This window comes from Leucopleurus acutus, assembly GCF_964270905.1.
Source record: "Leucopleurus acutus genome assembly, chromosome: 15".
Classification (NCBI taxonomy): domain Eukaryota; kingdom Metazoa; phylum Chordata; class Mammalia; order Artiodactyla; family Delphinidae; genus Leucopleurus; species Leucopleurus acutus.
In genome coordinates this window covers 16679047-16696185 of record NC_139157.1, presented here as the reverse complement: position 1 = coordinate 16696185, position 17139 = coordinate 16679047, and the positions used below count along the sequence as shown (strand labels likewise).

Here is a 17139-nt window from a genome sequence, read left to right as displayed (position 1 = left end):
AAGTTCGGGGTGTGTTTATGTTTATGTTGTACTATATTCTTTAGCTCTGGGCCTCTTTATGGCCTTCTGTTATGGATATGTGCTGAATGAAGGAATCTTCTGATTATCATTTGTTAATTATTGCTCAATGCTGAGCATTCAAAATGGAAATAATATCTTTATTGGGGATATAAATATTTAATCAGATACTTGTTATAATTCTTAGTCTATCAAAATCGTCATAACTGGGCAATTAAAAGAGAAAAAGAAATAAAAGGCGTCCGTATTGGAAAGGAAGAAGTAAAACTATCTCTGTTTGCAGATGACATGATCACGTATATTGAAAATCCTAAAGAATCCACACCAAAAAACTATTCAAGCTAACGAATGAGTTCAGCAAGATTGGAGGATACAAGATCCATATACAAACATCAACTGTATTTCTATCAGCTAACAGTCAATCCAAAAATTAAATTAAGAAAACAATTCCATTTATAATAGCGTCGAAACATAAATAAAAGGGTTGTAAGGTTTCTACACGGAAAATTGTGACACATCAATGAAACAAATGAAAGGAAAATCCAGTAAGTGGAAGGACATCCATATTCATGGATTGAAAGACTTAATATTATTAAAATGGCAGTCGTCCCCATATTGATCTACAGATTCAACACAATCCCTATCAACACCTCAGCTGCCTTTTTTGCAGAAATTGATAAGCTGATCCTAAAATTCATACCGAAATGCAAGGGACCCAGAATAGCCAAAACAGTCTTAAAGAAGAAGAACACAGTTGCAGGGATTCACCCTTCCCGATTTCAAAACTTATAGCAAAAAAATAGTAATCAAAATTCTGTGGTATTCAGTATTCATTGCAGCTCTCTTTACAATAGCCAGGACATGGAAGCAACCTAAGTGTCCATTGACAGATGAATGGATAAAGAAGATGTGGCATATATATACAGTGGAATATTAGCCATAAAAAGAAACCAAATTGAGTTATTTGTAGTGAGGTGGATGGACCTAGAGTCTGTCATACAGAGTGAAGTAAGTCAGAAAGAGAAAAACAAATACCGTATGCTAACGCATATATATGGAATCTTAAAAAAAAAAAAAATGGTTATGAAGAAACTAGGAGCAAGACGGGAATAAAGACGCAGATGTAGAGAATGGACTTGAGGACACAGGGAGGGGGAAGGGGAAGCTGGGACGAAGTGAGAGAGTGGCATGGACATATACACACTACCAAATGTAAAATAGATAGCTGGTGGGAAGCAGCCACATAGCAAAGGGAGATCAGCTCGGTGCTTTGTGACCACCTAGAGGGGTGGGATAGGGAGGTTGGGAGGGAGACACAAGACGGAGGGGATATGGGGATATATATATACATAGAGCTGATTCACTTTGTTATAAAGCAGAAACTAACACACCGTTGTAAAGCAATAATACTCCAATAAAGATGTTAAAAAAAAAGATTCTGTGGTACTGGCATAAGGATAAAAACATATGGATCAATGGAATAGAATTGAGAGTCCAGAAATAAACCCATAAATTTATACTTAGTGGATTTTCAGTGAGGTACCAAACAGTTAAATGGAAAATAAAACAGTATTTTCAATAAATGTTGCTGAGGCAAATGGATATTCACATGCAAAACAATGAAGTTAGGTCACTAGCTCACACCATACACAAAATTAACTCAAAATGAGTCAAAGACCTACATGTTAGCACTAAGACTATAAAACGTTTAGGAGAAAACACAGGTGTATATCTTTGTGACTTTGGATTAGGCAGTGGTTCCTTAGATATGATACCGAAAGCGTGGGGAACCAAAGAAAAATTAGATAAATTGGACTCCATTAAGATTAAAAGCTTGTGTTTTGACACTATCAAGAAAGTGAAAAGGCAATCCACAGAATGGGAGAATATATTTGCAGATCATATATTTGCAAATCCAGAAAAAATATAAAACTTAAAACTCAACAATAAAAAGACAAATAACCCAATTTTAAAATGGGCAAAGGATTTGAATAGACATTTCTCCAAAGAAATTGTACAAATGGCCAATAAATACATGAAATAAATAAGCTCAACATCATTAGTCATCAGGGAAATGCAAATCCAAACCACAATGAGATACCGCTTCACACCCATTAGGATGGCTATAATAAGAAGAAGAAAAACAGGCAACAACAAGTGTGGGCAAGGATGTGGGAAACTGAAACGCTCATACATCGCTGGTGGGAATATAAAATGGTGCAGCTGTATTCAAAATAGTTTGGCAGTTCTTCTAAAGATTAAACGTAGTTACCATATGATCCAGCATTTCCACTCCTAGGATTTACTCAAGGTGAATCAAGAACATGTGTCTCCACAAAGTCTTATAGACAAACGTTCAAAGCAGCATTATTCATAGTAGGCAAAAGGTGGAAACAATCCAAATGTCCATCAACTGATGAGTGTATAAACAAAATACAGTATATCCGTACAATGTAATATTATTCAGCCATATAAAGAGATGAAGTACATACTTCATGCTACAACACTGGTAAACCTTAAAAACATTATGCTCAGTGAAAGAAGCCAGACACAAAAGGCCACATAGCCTATGATTCCTTTTATATGAGATGTTCAGAATGCTATAGGCAAAGCCACAGAGCCAGAAAGTAGATAAATGGTTTCAATGGTTTCAAGGTAGTGAGGTAAATGGAAGTGACTGCTATGGGTATGGAGTTGCTTTTCAAATGCTCTGGAATTAGGTAGTGGTGATGGTTCACAATTTTGTGAATATACTGAAACTCACTGAATGTATACTTTAAAAGGGTGAATTTTATTGTATGGAAATTATGTCTCAATTTTTTTTTTTTTTTTTTGGCGGTACGTGGGCCTCTCACTGCTGTGGCCTCTCCCGTTGTGGAGCACAGGCTCCAGACGCGCAGGCTCAACGGCCATGGCTCACGGGCCCAGCCGCTCTGCGGCATGTGGGATCTTCCTGGACCGGGGCACGAACCCGTGTCCCCTGCATCTACAGGCGGACTCTCAACCACTGCGCCACCAGGGAAGCCCTGTCTCAATTTTTTAAATTACTATATTTCTCTTGAGCAGTCTGCAGATTAAGTTCTGATAAAGCATAATATAACTTGCAAAAGAACACTATCATTAAAGAACATATTTACATATTTTGTTCCTAAGAAAAAAACAAAAGTAGTTTCACAATCGATATTATAGATGGCATGAAATTTTACCAGTTTTAAGTATCAGGGCAGATGGATAAGGAGTCCAACGTTTCTCTCAAGTTATACTGTGAAGATAAATACGAGTTCGTCGCTTCCATTCTCTTGTTAGTTTCGTATGGACACTTCTCATTTAGAGAAATTGAGGGAAGCACCCGAAGTATTTTAACCACACCCTCTCATTTGCTCTCTCGTCTGCCCAGGCGCTGCCTTTCCCGAGCCAGGTGGTGTACAACAGAGTTGGCAAGTGTGGGAGCCGGACCGTGGTCTTGCTTCTGAGAATCCTGTCAGAGAAGCACGGATTCAATTTGGTTACGTCAGACATTCACAACAAAACCAGACTTACCAAAAATGAACAAGTAAGTTGTCTTCGCCCATGGTTAAGTTGTACTTCGCTGCAATTCATTTGTGTAATTAGTGGGTGCCTTCCGGAAGACCCTTTGAGTCCCTAACAGATGAATACCAGAGTTATAATGTCACACTGTGTTTTTGCCAGAGTGCGGAAGGAAATTTAAGTTAAGGGTTCGGACAGAAGTCTTCAAACCAGGAAGTTTACCTGAAGGGATACTTTTATTAAGACCAATGAAGGCTAGAGTACTCCGGTCATTGTATATTCAGCTAACATTAGCAATGCGTAAATATCAGAGAGTTACACTACTGAGCTATAAATAATGCTGACATTTTGGGAGCAAAAGTAAGAAGACTTTATTTTAATATTTCTTCCTCTGTGTTTTCTCACAAGTGTCCTAAGTCTTTATGGTTATCATAAAGAGAAAACCCTCTTTGGTCCAGGAATTTTGTTGGTTGATGGGGACATGAGCTTCCTATTATGGTAAGTTCAGGGAATCTTGAGTGTCCAAAACAGCTTCTGGCATATTCACTGGTAACAAAAGAATTACCCCATTTCCCGGGAATAAATCTGCCCTCATACAGCTGAACCATACAAGGGTCATGCTGGTGGTAGTGTAGGGGTGCTAGGTTCTGCCAGGAAGCTGTACAGATTCTTTTGTACGCTTACACGAAGTAGCCTTAACCATCTCCATTGAAATACTTTGCTAATGCAGAAAAGTTAGGCCTAGGGCTCCCACAGTCATGTTACAGGGTCAAGTTTGTTAGCCTGCTCTCAGAAAGTTGCTTCGGTCCCCTTAGGTATTTAGGATGGATGGGTAGCCACCACTGTAAGTCAGGGTTCTCCAGAGAACAAAACTAGTAGGATGGAGATACATTGATAGATAGATAGATAGGAATAAAGAAAAGGAGATGTACTATGAGGAATTGGCTCATGCAACAGTGGAGGCTGAGAAGTCCCACCATCTGTCATCTGCAAGTTGAAGGCCCAGGAAAGCCATTGGTGTAATTGAGTCTGGGCTTGAGTGTGAAGGCCTGCAAACCAAGGGAGCCGATGATGTAAATCCCAGTCCAAGGGCAGAGGAATGTAAAATGAGATGTCCCAGCTTAATCAGTGAGGCAGGAAAAAAATCGACTTCCTCCTTCTTCCACATTTTGTTCTGTTCAGGCCTTGGAGGGATTGGATAAGGCCCACCCATACTGGGGAGGGAAATCTACTTTACTGAGTCCACTGATTCAAATGCTCATCTCATCCAGAAACACCCTCACAGATACACCCAGAAATATTGTTTAATCTGGGCATCCCTTGGCCAGTCAAACTGACACATAAAATTAACCATCACACCACTCAGTGACAAGGTAAGTTTGGGGAATAAACAAGGTATATGGCTGAGTGTCAGGTTGAGGCCATAATTATGGAAATTTCCACCCATGTCTGCTTCTTTCTGAGATAATCTCCACCTTTGGGGCATTCAAAATCTCACACACAAATGGAATATGCAATCAGCCTTCCTGTCTCTCTTATCACGGGGGATGGTAGGACTGTTTTACGTGCATAACACAGCCAGCAGTACTTGCTATAAAGCCTGTATGTTTAGTGTTGTCCACAGTATAGAGATTAAAATGCCCATTCCTTTGGAAACTTCCATTAAAGAGTCTCTGAGTAACAAGTCTAAATAGTCATTATCAATCAGCAAAAAATATTTTGAGATTACCCCTTGCAGGTTCTGTAGTAGGTGCTCAATAGAAAAATTATCTTTGGTGACATTTAAGGATATCACAGTTTATCAATAATTTTCATAGGGGTAGATTCTCTTTGATTTCCTTACCTTACTGAAGAACGAATAAGATTAGGGCTGAAAGAGAGTGACTCTAATAAATAGCCTATGCTATTGCAATTTTATTATAAGTATAAAATTTGGTTTTCTTTTGAGTCTTTGGGTCTGCTTATCAGGTTAGACTTAAATGTTCCTATGTGTGGAAACTATGCTCAGTTCTTGAAGCCTAACAAAACACAGGAGCTGGATTTTAGTTCCCACTGCTGAAAAGTCTAACGACCCAGAGGGAGCAAAGTAACAAAAGTATTAGACCCTCAGATGTTCAGGAAGGCCCTAGAAGAGCAGGCACAAAAATTCAAATAGACTGTGGGATTTTGCACAAATCAACCTACTTTGTTTCCTATGAGGAACTGTCAAGGGAAGAATTTAGATTAAAAACGAAGAATAATTTACTCATGGTGCATGAATTGTTAAATCTTTTAGAAAGGGTTAAAGCCAAAGTCATCCTTCTTCTCTAAAATAGAGGTTAGCTCTCATCTGTTTGGAATGACTGGCCTGTCTAGAAGCCAGGGAATAGACTAGACAATCTTTTAAGGTTCTTTCCAGCCCTGTGATTCTGTGATATATTTATACAACTTCTACCATAATCTGTGTATAATTAGTTGAAACGTTTCTGATTCCTGTGGTCAGTGTGACCTAGAATATATTTCATTACTTAGTTAGTCCAGATTCCTATTAAATTATAAGGCAAGTTTTAAAAACTTAAGGGAAAGGTAAAGATATGGTAGAAAAAAAACAAACAATTTTGATGTATTTAAAAACAAACATAAGGATAGTGACAGTTGCCTCTCTGCAGCTAGACGAGTAGGCTGTGACATACAAGGAGAGCCAGGAAATGGCAGGACAAAAAAAAACAAGTTTGAAGTAGCTCAAGAATGTTTAAAGAAACTCTTTTTCTTTGTTACGTGCATCCTTTTCCTAAAGTTTCAAAGTGCATGAAACAAGCAAAGAAAAAACTATTATTTTAACCTAACATATTCAAGAAATAATTTGTGGTGTGAATAGCTCCTCTTCTTGATAATTTATTAAAGGAAAAGGGGGTAAGTGATTTAGGAGACAAGTTAAAATTTTATAGTCAGTGGTTCTCAACGTGAAAGAGTAGAACTCTGAAAATGTGTTTCCATGGAAACACTGTTCTCTGGAGTTAATAACAATTCTGCTTCAGGTGCAGTACGAGTTAAACAGGCTCTTGTGGGCTGGCCCGGGACTCTCTCCACCATGTAGAACATTTCTTTTATGAGAAAGTGTGTTCCAAGTTCCAAACTACTGACTTACAAATGAACTTCAGAAAAGTATCCACATATAAGGCTGGAATCATCTGTACCGTTGCATTCATACACAGTGGCATCTCTCTGGGCCAGAGTCAAATTCACACATACATTTCTCCCTGGAGGGTAGCTGTCATCACACACACACACACACACACATCCCCACACATCCCCATTCAGTACTAGATTTTAAAAATCTATTTAATGGGATAAGACACTGAGGGATTATTTAAAAAGAAAGAGAACACGAAAGACAGCAAATGTTAGAATGTCTATAAAAATCCCATTACATCTGCCCTTATAGAAATAGAAATGCCTTTGAAGTTAATATTTTAGAAAACTCTGCCTCAACAGAAGAACATGGACAGCTGGTGCTAAATGTTGGACCTTTGCAGGGCATATAATGCAAACCTAGGATGACATCATTTCATTTACGCTCTAAAACCGGATTTCAATTTCTTGGTCTAGTTTAGATAATTCCTTGGAAAATGGAGATTATGTACAATCTAAAAGATAAAGAACTATTTTCCAGAAGACATGGGGCGTGATTTCCAAAAGACTCATAACCATCTTTGTTAACGGTCTGACCCTATCTTTCAGAACATTGGTCTAAGGATAACAAAAGTCAAAGTGTCACAGGCATATCACAGACATAAGAGTTCAAAATTATTTCATTCCTGTTGGAGAAAGGCAAAAATTGTTGGCATATGAGCCTAAAAGATGGAGAAAGCAAATACTTTTTCTATTTTTATTTATACTGAAGCTACTGAGGATTCCAAATTGCAAACAGCACCTACTCTGTGATCATTGTTTTACTTCATTATTTCATTTAACTCTTTTGGGCCTAAAACTGTACCAGTGAGTGAGTATGATTTCCTATTTTATGGATGAGAAAACTAAGACAACCAGATGAAGTCACTTTCCAAATATAATAAAATGACTATCCATGGTACCTGGACTTGAACTTAGGCCCTCCCGAATCCAGGAGCCATTCTCCTTATGCAGTGGCTGTCTGCTCTGGTTGCACAGCAGAATACCCAGCTGAGCCTTTTGAAACATATAGTTGCAATGGCCCTTCTCCTGGAGATTCTAGGGTAGAGTCCAGAAAACTTCTGGGTTTTTTTTTGATCAAGTGCCACGGGAGTTACAGAGTTAAGGATCCCTGTCAAAACCATCATATCAGCATTTCCCTAAGTGTGTTACTGAGTATCCTAGTCCCCTAAGACACTGAAAAAAAAAGAAAATACCATGATTCAATAAATCTGGGAAATGTTGTCCCCTTGTCCCCCTCTAGGAAAGTCATGACAATTATTCACATTTTAAAGACTCTGAGGGGCTTCCCTGGTGGCGCAGTGGTTGAGAGCCCGCCTGCCGATGCAGGGGATACGGGTTCGTGCCCCAGTCCAGGAAGATCCCATGTGCCGTGGAGCGGCTGGGCCCGTGAGCCATGGCCGCTGAGGCTGCGCGGTCGGAGCCTGTGCTCCGCAACGGGAGAGGCCACAATAGTGAGAGGCCCGCGTACCGCAAAAAAAAAAGACTCTGAGAATTCTTTCAATTAAAAACAAAATGAAAAATCTGTTTAACCAGCTGTCGCCTAGAGTTTCCCAGTCTTAGTTGGCCAGGGGACTCTTTATGAGTGTTTGTGGCTCTCAGTTGCATCCCACAGAACTCTCACAGTTTGGAGCTGGTGGACCAACCTACATGGTTCCATCAGCCATATCAGTAAAGGCTACTCTTTCACTATAAACTCCACATCTGCTCTGACTCTGTTCAACAGCCATTCAAATGACTAAAATCTTGAAAAGTATTCATAGGGTAGAGGAGACAGAGCCCCTACGTCTGTGTGCTCTAGATTGCTTTAGCCTCTTGGTCGGAAACAGAATTTCTTTATAGTGTTTTAACTTCCCTTCCCCACTGCTCTCACCTACTGCAAAGTCCAAGTCTGACAGTGACTACAAAGCACTGCGACTCGAGAAGAGAAAGTGCTCCTAAAGAAACCGTGTTAGATTTGGAAACGGTCTTGGGGCCACGGGGATTCCTCCTAGGCCTCCCTAAAGCAGGGTCAACGGCCTCCGTTTAAAGGCAAAGGTTCACTCATTTGTTTTTGCGGCAGGTCTCGCCATTGTTTCTTTATCCATTGTGATGTATATTCATTGGGGACCTACTGTTATCGGTGTATACTGAGCACCAGACAGCACACTAGATGTGTGTGCATCTTACTTTAATCCTTTAGGCAACATTATTAGGAAAGTATTGTCACCCTCTTCATAGGAAAAAGTAAGTGCTCAAGAAGAATGTGGGAGAATAAGAATTGAAAGTGAACTGGGGTCAAATCCTGGAGAATCTTGAATGTTAGGCTAAGGAGATAGAACATTATTCATGGGAAGTGGGAGGTTAATAAAAAAATTGGTTCTTAACTATCATGGGCATCAGAGTCTTCTTGGGAGCTGTTTCACAACACATATTTCTAGGCCTTACTACAAAATACTGAGTTATATACTCTTAATGGTGGAGCCCACATATTTGTATCATGGGGGGAAAAACTCCCCAAGAGATGCTCACACACAATTCTAGTGAAGAATCATTGCATGAAAGCCTCTGATTATTAGAAAGTTTTCTCTCTATTAAGGGGAATCCTCCACTAAGCAAGAACAATTCCTCTTTTACCTGAGAATCCCTCAAAACTCTGAAGACATCTTATTTCCCCTGAAGTCTTATTGAGGGGTATCTCCTCAGAAGCCTGCACATTTATCTCAGAAGACTTACCCTTGCTTGAGACGTTTTGGAAAAGTCTTCTTAGAATGACCCTCAGAGTTTCCTGACTTTAGAGTAGGAGGGATGTGTCCACAGGCATGAGAGGTGCTCCGACCAGACTTTGGAAGCAAACCAAAAAGATTAGCTGAGCCCGTCTCCGGGCCACAGGGCTAAGTTCACCCAGTTCTGCAAGCGAGGTCTTATCTTGTAGTCCTATAGACAAAAGCTGAGTCTGCTAATGAAAACTCAGTGGAAAGAAAAGCGGGAAAAGAAAGAAGCCACAAGGCCTGAGAAATTAAGACGTTTTCTCCTCTCCTTCCAGTTGTAACCATGAGATTGATTTTTCTCTATTCAGATGCAGCCTCTTAGCCTTGTTCACATCATTGCTCCCCCTGGTGGTCTTCTTCTTCATTGCAGGCATGTGTTGCACTGACTGCACAGCCCCAAGCTGAAGGTGGGAAGATCGTCCTACCTCCTGCAAGAAGGGCTTCCTCTTTGCAGGAGGAAGAGGGGAAGATAACCTGAGCCCACAGCCATCCTCCTGGCCTCTGAGGTTAAAGGACCAAGGAGTTCTCCTCTGAGCTACTCCTTATTTGGCTTTACTGTGTGAAAACATGCTTTTCTTTCATTTAAGATTTGTGCAAAATTATAGGGCATCTAGTTGTTCACGAGTGACACAAGAATTCAGATCAGAGTAGGGTCAATACTCTGCCAGTTACCGCTGCCGAGCATTTTCCAAAGAAGTCTTTTACTAGCCAGCTGTGTTTGTAGAACTGCAGTGTAAAGGTTTTCTGCTCTATCATCTCAGGCAGTTAGGTTGAGAGCGAAAGATTAAAAGCTACTGCCTGGCATATCCTCTGCATTATAAATTCTGTTTCATTCATGCCTCTTTTTTTTAAACTTCAGTTCTGTCTCATTCTCAGATGTGCTGTGATTTAACTTCTGCGTTTAGATCCATTCCGTTACATAGTTCTTTTTCTTTCTTTTTTCTTTTTAGTATTTTAAATTCATTCCTGGCTTGTTATAATATACTGTTTTCCTACCTAGAACTTTAAAAAATATTCTCTCTGGTATTTTAATGCTTTTTTTAAAAATTATTTTTAATGCATTTCCACCTGTTAGAACTTTCTTTTAATTTTTCAGCCCATCACATAAAAGGTAGAAAATTCATATCCCCGTAAATGCTCTTTAGTCTCCAGAGTTGTTTTGCTAACCGACCCCTTCCTCCCATTTTAATAGGTTACATATAGATTGAAAAGCAGTGGGAATGATAAGGAGATTGTAGCTTAGTGATAAGTAGCAGGAATTTTGGTGTCAGACAGACTTGGATTTGAATCCTGGCTCCAACTTCTTCTAGTGGTGAGACCATAAGCAATCTATGTAGCCTTTCTGTGCCTCAGTTTCTTAACCTGTAAACCCTGGATAATAATACTGAACTCACAGAGTCGTTTGAAGATGAGATGATGGTATGTGTATAAAGAGCATCTTGATACAGTGCGTAGCCTGGGAACCACTCAGAAAATGATAGTTTGTTTGGTGTTGTTACACCCTAACTGTTGTAGTAGTAAAACTGTTAACTCCACGTGACACCACGGTAATGAAGGCACATATCTGGCCCAGAAAGGCTGAATTCATTGCCTTAGTGCTAATTCTGTCTTCAGTGAACTGTATATTTCTTAACTCCAAAAAAATGTTTTTAAAGAGGGTACTTCGTTGCATAAACAATTATGGGTAGGCACCTGGGCTTGGCTTTCTGGGGGAGAAATAAAACCTGACCACAACCCTCAAGGAGTTTTCAAGCTGGTTCAAAGCCAGCACTCAAACTCAGCGATAATGTAACATAAACAGATCATGTCCTGGAAAGTTCTCAAAGTGCTGTGGGAAGTTAAAGAAGATAGTGTCATCTCTACCCAAAGATGTTCGAAACCAAACCCATTTTCCCTCACTTGTGGAGCCTGATTGCTTCCTCCTGCAGTGTTCCCCGTCTCCACCAATGGGTGCTACCACATGTTCAGATCCCAGCCAGGACTCTGAGAAGGAAGCTCTGTTGACCACACCCTCTCCTTCCCTTCTGCTGCCACAAGGTTCAGCAGATTCCCCCTCCTTAACGTACCCAAATCTCTCCATTTATTTTCACTTCCATGCACTTCATTCTGTGGTTCTGAAACTGTTAAGCCGTAGACTCTCCTGGTGGGCTTGTTAAAACGCGGATTGATGTGCCCCACCTCCAGAGTCTCCTAATTCCATAGGTGTGGAATGAGGCCTGAGGATCTGCATTCTTGTTGGACACATGTCCAGTTGATGCTGATGCTGCGGGTGTGGGACCCACACTGAGAAGTGATGCGTTCATGACCTCATCATTTCCTGTTGGGATTACTGCCGTGTTCCCAGCTAAGCTTTCTGCCTCTCTAAACCTCACCCTCTTTTTCTTCACATTCTCCACCTGACCTTAGATCTGAGAGAAAAAAAATCCTTTCTGGCTGTGGACTGCCCAGAGGATAAATGTCAAAATCCTTCATGTGACCTGCAAGACCCTCAATTACCCAGCTCCTACCTTCCTCTCTAGTTATCTACTGCCTTGCTGATCCCATGCCGGACCTCCTGGCAGTTTTAACATCCGTGTCATTTTTGTGTTTTGTCCTTCGCATCCACTGTTCACTCTGTCTGCCACGCTGCGAGTCCCTTTCTTCACTTGTTAACTCCTAGGGGTCCTTGCAAACCACTTAGAAACACCTCCGTGGGGAAACATCACCTCTCCATCTGCAAGCAGGGACAGGTGCCTCACCTCCGTGCCTTCTACCCCATGGTGATTATCACATGATGGTCCCTGCCTGCTCGTCTACTTCTCCCCCAAAACTCTGAGCTTCCTGAAAGCAAGAACCAAATCTTCTATCTTTATAGCCACAACCCGGAGTGGCACATTGCCTGACAGAGTTGGAAATCAACAGATGGTGAATGAAAGGAGACATCCAGCAAGGCTACTGGGAGGAGGCGAGCATTTCAGCCAGATGTAAAAGTGATTAGGATTTGGACATGCAGAGAGAAGAGGAAGAACATTCTATAAGAAGAATCTTCTTGGACATGGTGTGAGGAAGGAATATGGAGGAGTCTAGTTTGGCTGGCCACAGGATGTGGGGTCTTGAGAACCAGCTGAGGGAGATAGTAAAGACAGAATTAACATGACTCAGCAAGGGATTGAGGATGGGAGTTCAGGAAAGACCCAGATCAAATGTGAGGATAGGGAGAGTACCATTAACTGGAAAAGGAGTGAAGATGGGCGAAGATCAAGAGTATGGTTTTGGCCAGGGTAGATTTGGGAACATCATTAGGACACATTCCACTGTCTTGTCTTTATGTGTCTTCCCACTGATCTTATTCAGGTTTTGATGTCCAGGGCTTAGTAAGCACCCAATAAATGCTGAATGAATGAATGCAGTGGATTTAAAATAAAGGCCAGCAGTGGTCCTGCATGAGCCAAGGAAAAGGAGACTTGGTTTCTTTGATAATTTTAGGTAGTGCCATTGCCACCCATGCAGATAAGAGTCGAACGAGAGAAAAGGCAGGCTGCTGGCAGCAATGGGAAGACCAAGAGGGAACTCAGGTGATGACCAACAGGGGCTCAGGAGACCCCCTGGTCACTAGACATGGGGAAAGTTAGCGTTTTTGAAGACCATCATGTGATACCGTGAACCTGGTGTCTTATGGTACCTCACGTGGGTTTTCCTATTTGGTGTGTGGGTCAAATGCGTGAGAGCTGAGATGTACTCTCTGACTTCCCTGTACTAGTGCAATAAATGCGAGCATTAGTAACCTTTATTCTTTGTTTAAAGATATGTCTCGAATGAGTTATGCACTGTCACTGCTAATCCATTTTTCCTCGTGAAATAGACAGCTTTATGACTATTATGACGTTGTTTTCATAATCTAACCACTACTGTTCTCCCATTAAATTGAACACATTGACATGTGTTTAGAGAATGTAATATAATGTTGAATATGTGAAAGAAACGGGTTTTCTTCTGACCTGTTTTTCCAGTCTTGTGCAATGCTAGGATGCTTTCTCATATTATGTGTGCAGAGAAATGTCTGAAGAAAAATCATCTGAAGATTAAAGCATTAAATGGGCTTTATACTAAACATCCACACGGTTATGCTTCTAAGCAGACATCCTCAGAGATCAGTTACCTTTGGTTGCGCTTTCAGATTGTTACCTTTGGTTGTGGTTGTGCTTCCGAATCAGTGATTCTACTGGTAGATCAACGAAAGTCAAAATTTACAGCATGAAAGAAACGGAAAGTTTTATTACCGAAAACAAGCGCTGGGGCATGCAGGGGGGATCTAGAGGGTAAACAGTAGATAAAAAGGCAGGATTCAATTTCCTTTTACGCTCAAGCCTGGGGACAGGCAGACCATTATTTACCCGTGCCTGCCACTGACGAACAGAAGCACTGGTTACGAACTGCAAGTCATTTACTTTTAAAATTCAATTTCATTTCTTCAAACAGTCGTTGTGAGCAGGAATATCTAATGAAAGGGTTTAGGTAACGACGTCCTCATGTAACGATCTGTAAGTCATGCACTAGTTGGAATTAATTCATTTAAGAAATATTCATTGGGCATTTCGGTGTATGTCAGCCCTGAGCTGGACAGGAGGGAACACGGCAGACCAGGTTTCCTCTCATGCTTGAGACAAACCTGGAGTTCCAGACTCTGATTTTTTTTATTGTTATTGCTATTATAGTTTACACATGAATGACCGTTTTTGTTTCCAGTTTTCAACTTGAACTATTTTATAAAATGTGAAGTGCTGCCCTTCTGATGGCTATCCAAAGTAGCAATTTTCAATGTGCTTCTTAAAAATTCCAGTGTGTCAGCTTTGATGGGGCAAATTAGAAAAGCTAAGGAAAGTGGAATTCAGGAAGTCAGGGAGTCATAAGAATGCTTGGAATTTCTAACAGATTTTACTAAACATTTTCTGTATCATGACATGTTCCAGAAGACCGTAACTGTTAGTTTATACAAATTAAAACTACTTTTTGCCTTGCTGGTAACTGCAAATAAATAATTCAGATGACCACCCACCAAAAAACCGAGACTGTGTGTGTGTGTTTGGGGCGGGCCCGGGGGTGGGAGGATTGTGTGTTTCCTATGAAATACTTGCTTTGTAAATTTTATAATCAAAGAGAAAAATAATGAAATATTGCCTCATTTTATTCCCACTTTTCAATTCTGCAGAACTAGTTTCACATACTTCTGTATTTCCCAGTAAGATCATTATAGAAATGTAAAATAATAACCTGCCTTGGTTTGCCTTTAAAGGAGGGGATTAAAGGCATTTTCTTATTTGCATGTACAGCAACAGGCTGACTTCTCCAGCTAAAATTACTTAACCTGTAACTTTGCGTTCATGGTGGCAATCAGCTAAATTAAATACAGGACTATACATTGGGATAGCTGTGTTTCATTTAGTAAGAAGCCTTATGTAAAGTTCATAAATGTTGCACAAAACACAGCTGTTTGGCCCTGGTCCAAGAGGTAATGAGGATCAAAAGAGTAGGGGAGATAACCTTTAGCTTAATATAGCTTGGTAAATTAGATCCTATATATGCTAATTTTGTACTTTTTTTAATAGATGGAACTGATTAAAAATATAAGTACTGCCGAACAGCCCTATTTATTCACTCGACATGTTCATTTCCTCAACTTCTCAAGGTAAGATATTTTCCAGTTTAATGGTTCTTTCGTTTCTTTTCAGTACTTACTCTCTTTCTAACAAACAATTACTTTAAAATCTACCTTCATTTCCAAGGTAGTGTAATTGCCCTTCAAAAGGCATTTTTAATCCATTTATTTCTGCTGTAGAGGGATCAAAATTTGAAATATTTGGACAGAAGTTCATTTCTTTCTAGAATACTGATCTTAAATCTTGTGGAAACTTGAAATTATTTTTAATGAGAAGCCATTTGACATGGTAGTTCTCTCTCTAAAAAAAAAAAATTAGGTTTTGTATTGAAGCAAAATAGGCAAGAGATGGATATTTTAGCAGACATATTTCATTGCACATTTTTATACAGTTTGAACTCTCACGGGACTCTGGCACTAACTTAGTGGTGGAATTATGTGTATTTTATAGGGTCCAAAACGTTAGGACCAGCCTCTCTACCTTTTTAATACTCCATTTGATTACTCTAAGCCTTGCGTGTTTGATGCTGGTGGGTATTCTAGAAATCTGCTTTTTTCTTCAGCTGCAGGGACCTTTTGATAATAATGCAAATCTTCAAATTTATGTGTTTAGACCCTTGACCTGTCAGGTTGCTAACTGCAATTTCTGGGCAAGTTCCTCTCTTTCCCCGGAATCCATTAGCACAGGTGGCCTTGTCACTGTGCTAGGAGTTCTCAGATTCCTCCTCGAAGGCTGGCCTGTCTGAGTTCACAGTTGGTTTGGGCTGACAGAGCACTGGGTCCAGGGGCAGATCTGCTGACCAGTCCGGGACCCTGGGCCTCCCTCATCAGTCATCTGACCAGCACTTCCCTCACTGCTTTTCCCACGGGGATAACGGGACCTCATAGGCCCACAGGAGAGTCCTGCTAGCTGTGCTGACTTAATGGCCCCGCGGGCCGGGCCACCAGGGAGGCCTGAGTTTGCACTGGGCAGGCACTTTGGCTGCCCAGCCCCAGGATGCCTAACAGTCTGCCGGGCTGGGAGAAGGTTTTAGCCTTCAAAGCACTTTCCTGCTGTGCAGCAGGCCCTGTGCAAATGAAGTGCAGAGAGAATGAGATTCAGCGAAGCAAGTTATTAAGCAGCAAAGGGAGTTGCTGCCTTATCTTTGAAAGCAAGTTTCCTCTGAAGTTTCCCCAGCCTGTCTGATACACAGGGTCCCCTCGGGGTGGTGAACAGGTGAGGAGGACACCTGCGGATTACCCTCAGTGGCCCAGGGGAGCTGCGTGGGTCTCCAACCACATTTCTAAAGTGGCTTGTCACTGGACTGTTTGGGGTATGTGCCTTGCCTCTCACTTCCGGTGGGCCAAGAACATATAATTAGACATAATTAGATAACGAGGACTGGTAGCTATTTGGGGCCTTGTGGTTTTTTTTTTTTTTTGCGGTACGCGGGCCTCTTACAGTTGTGGCCTCTCCCGTTGCGGAGCCCAGGCTCCGGATGCGCAGGCTCAGCGGCCATGGCTCACGGGCCCAGCCGCTCCACGGCACGTGGGATCTTCCCAGACCGGGACACGAACCCGTGTCCCCTGCATCAGCAGGCGGACTCTCAACCACTGCACCACCCGGTGCAGGGAAGCCCGGACCTTGTGTTTTATGACTTGTAGACGGCAGAGCACGGACCCTCTGACCCCTTGCTTCGCTCATGCGCTTCCTTCCGTCCTTCCTTTCTGCGTCACCCCTGACGTCCTCAAACCTCATTCATTTCTTCTTCTTTTTTTAAAACTTTTTATTGGAGTATAGTTGATTTACAATGTTGTGTTAGTTGCAGGTGTACAGCAAAGTGAATCAGTTATACATATATCCACTCTTTTTTAGATTCTTTTCCCATATAGGTCATTACAGAGTATTGAGTTGAGTTCCCCATGCTATACAGTAGGTCCTTATTAGTTATCTGTTTAGTATAAAGTAGTGTGTATATGTCAATCTCAGTTTCCCAATTTATCCCTCCCCCTGCCCCTTACTCCCTGGGAACCATAAGTTTGTCAAACCTCATTCAT

The 17139-nt window shown here is 41.1% G+C and overlaps 1 protein-coding gene across 1 annotated transcript in view; it reads left to right on the top strand.

Annotated features, from left to right (window-relative positions):
* The window catches only part of UST (uronyl 2-sulfotransferase), a 289990-nt gene that overhangs the window by 159671 nt on the left and 113180 nt on the right, over positions 1-17139 (top strand). The window contains exons 3-4 of the mRNA XM_082855525.1: positions 3416-3571; positions 15053-15132. Of these exons, the coding sequence (XP_082711651.1) occupies positions 3416-3571; positions 15053-15132 (236 nt within the window). The remainder of the gene's footprint in view (positions 1-3415; positions 3572-15052; positions 15133-17139) is intronic.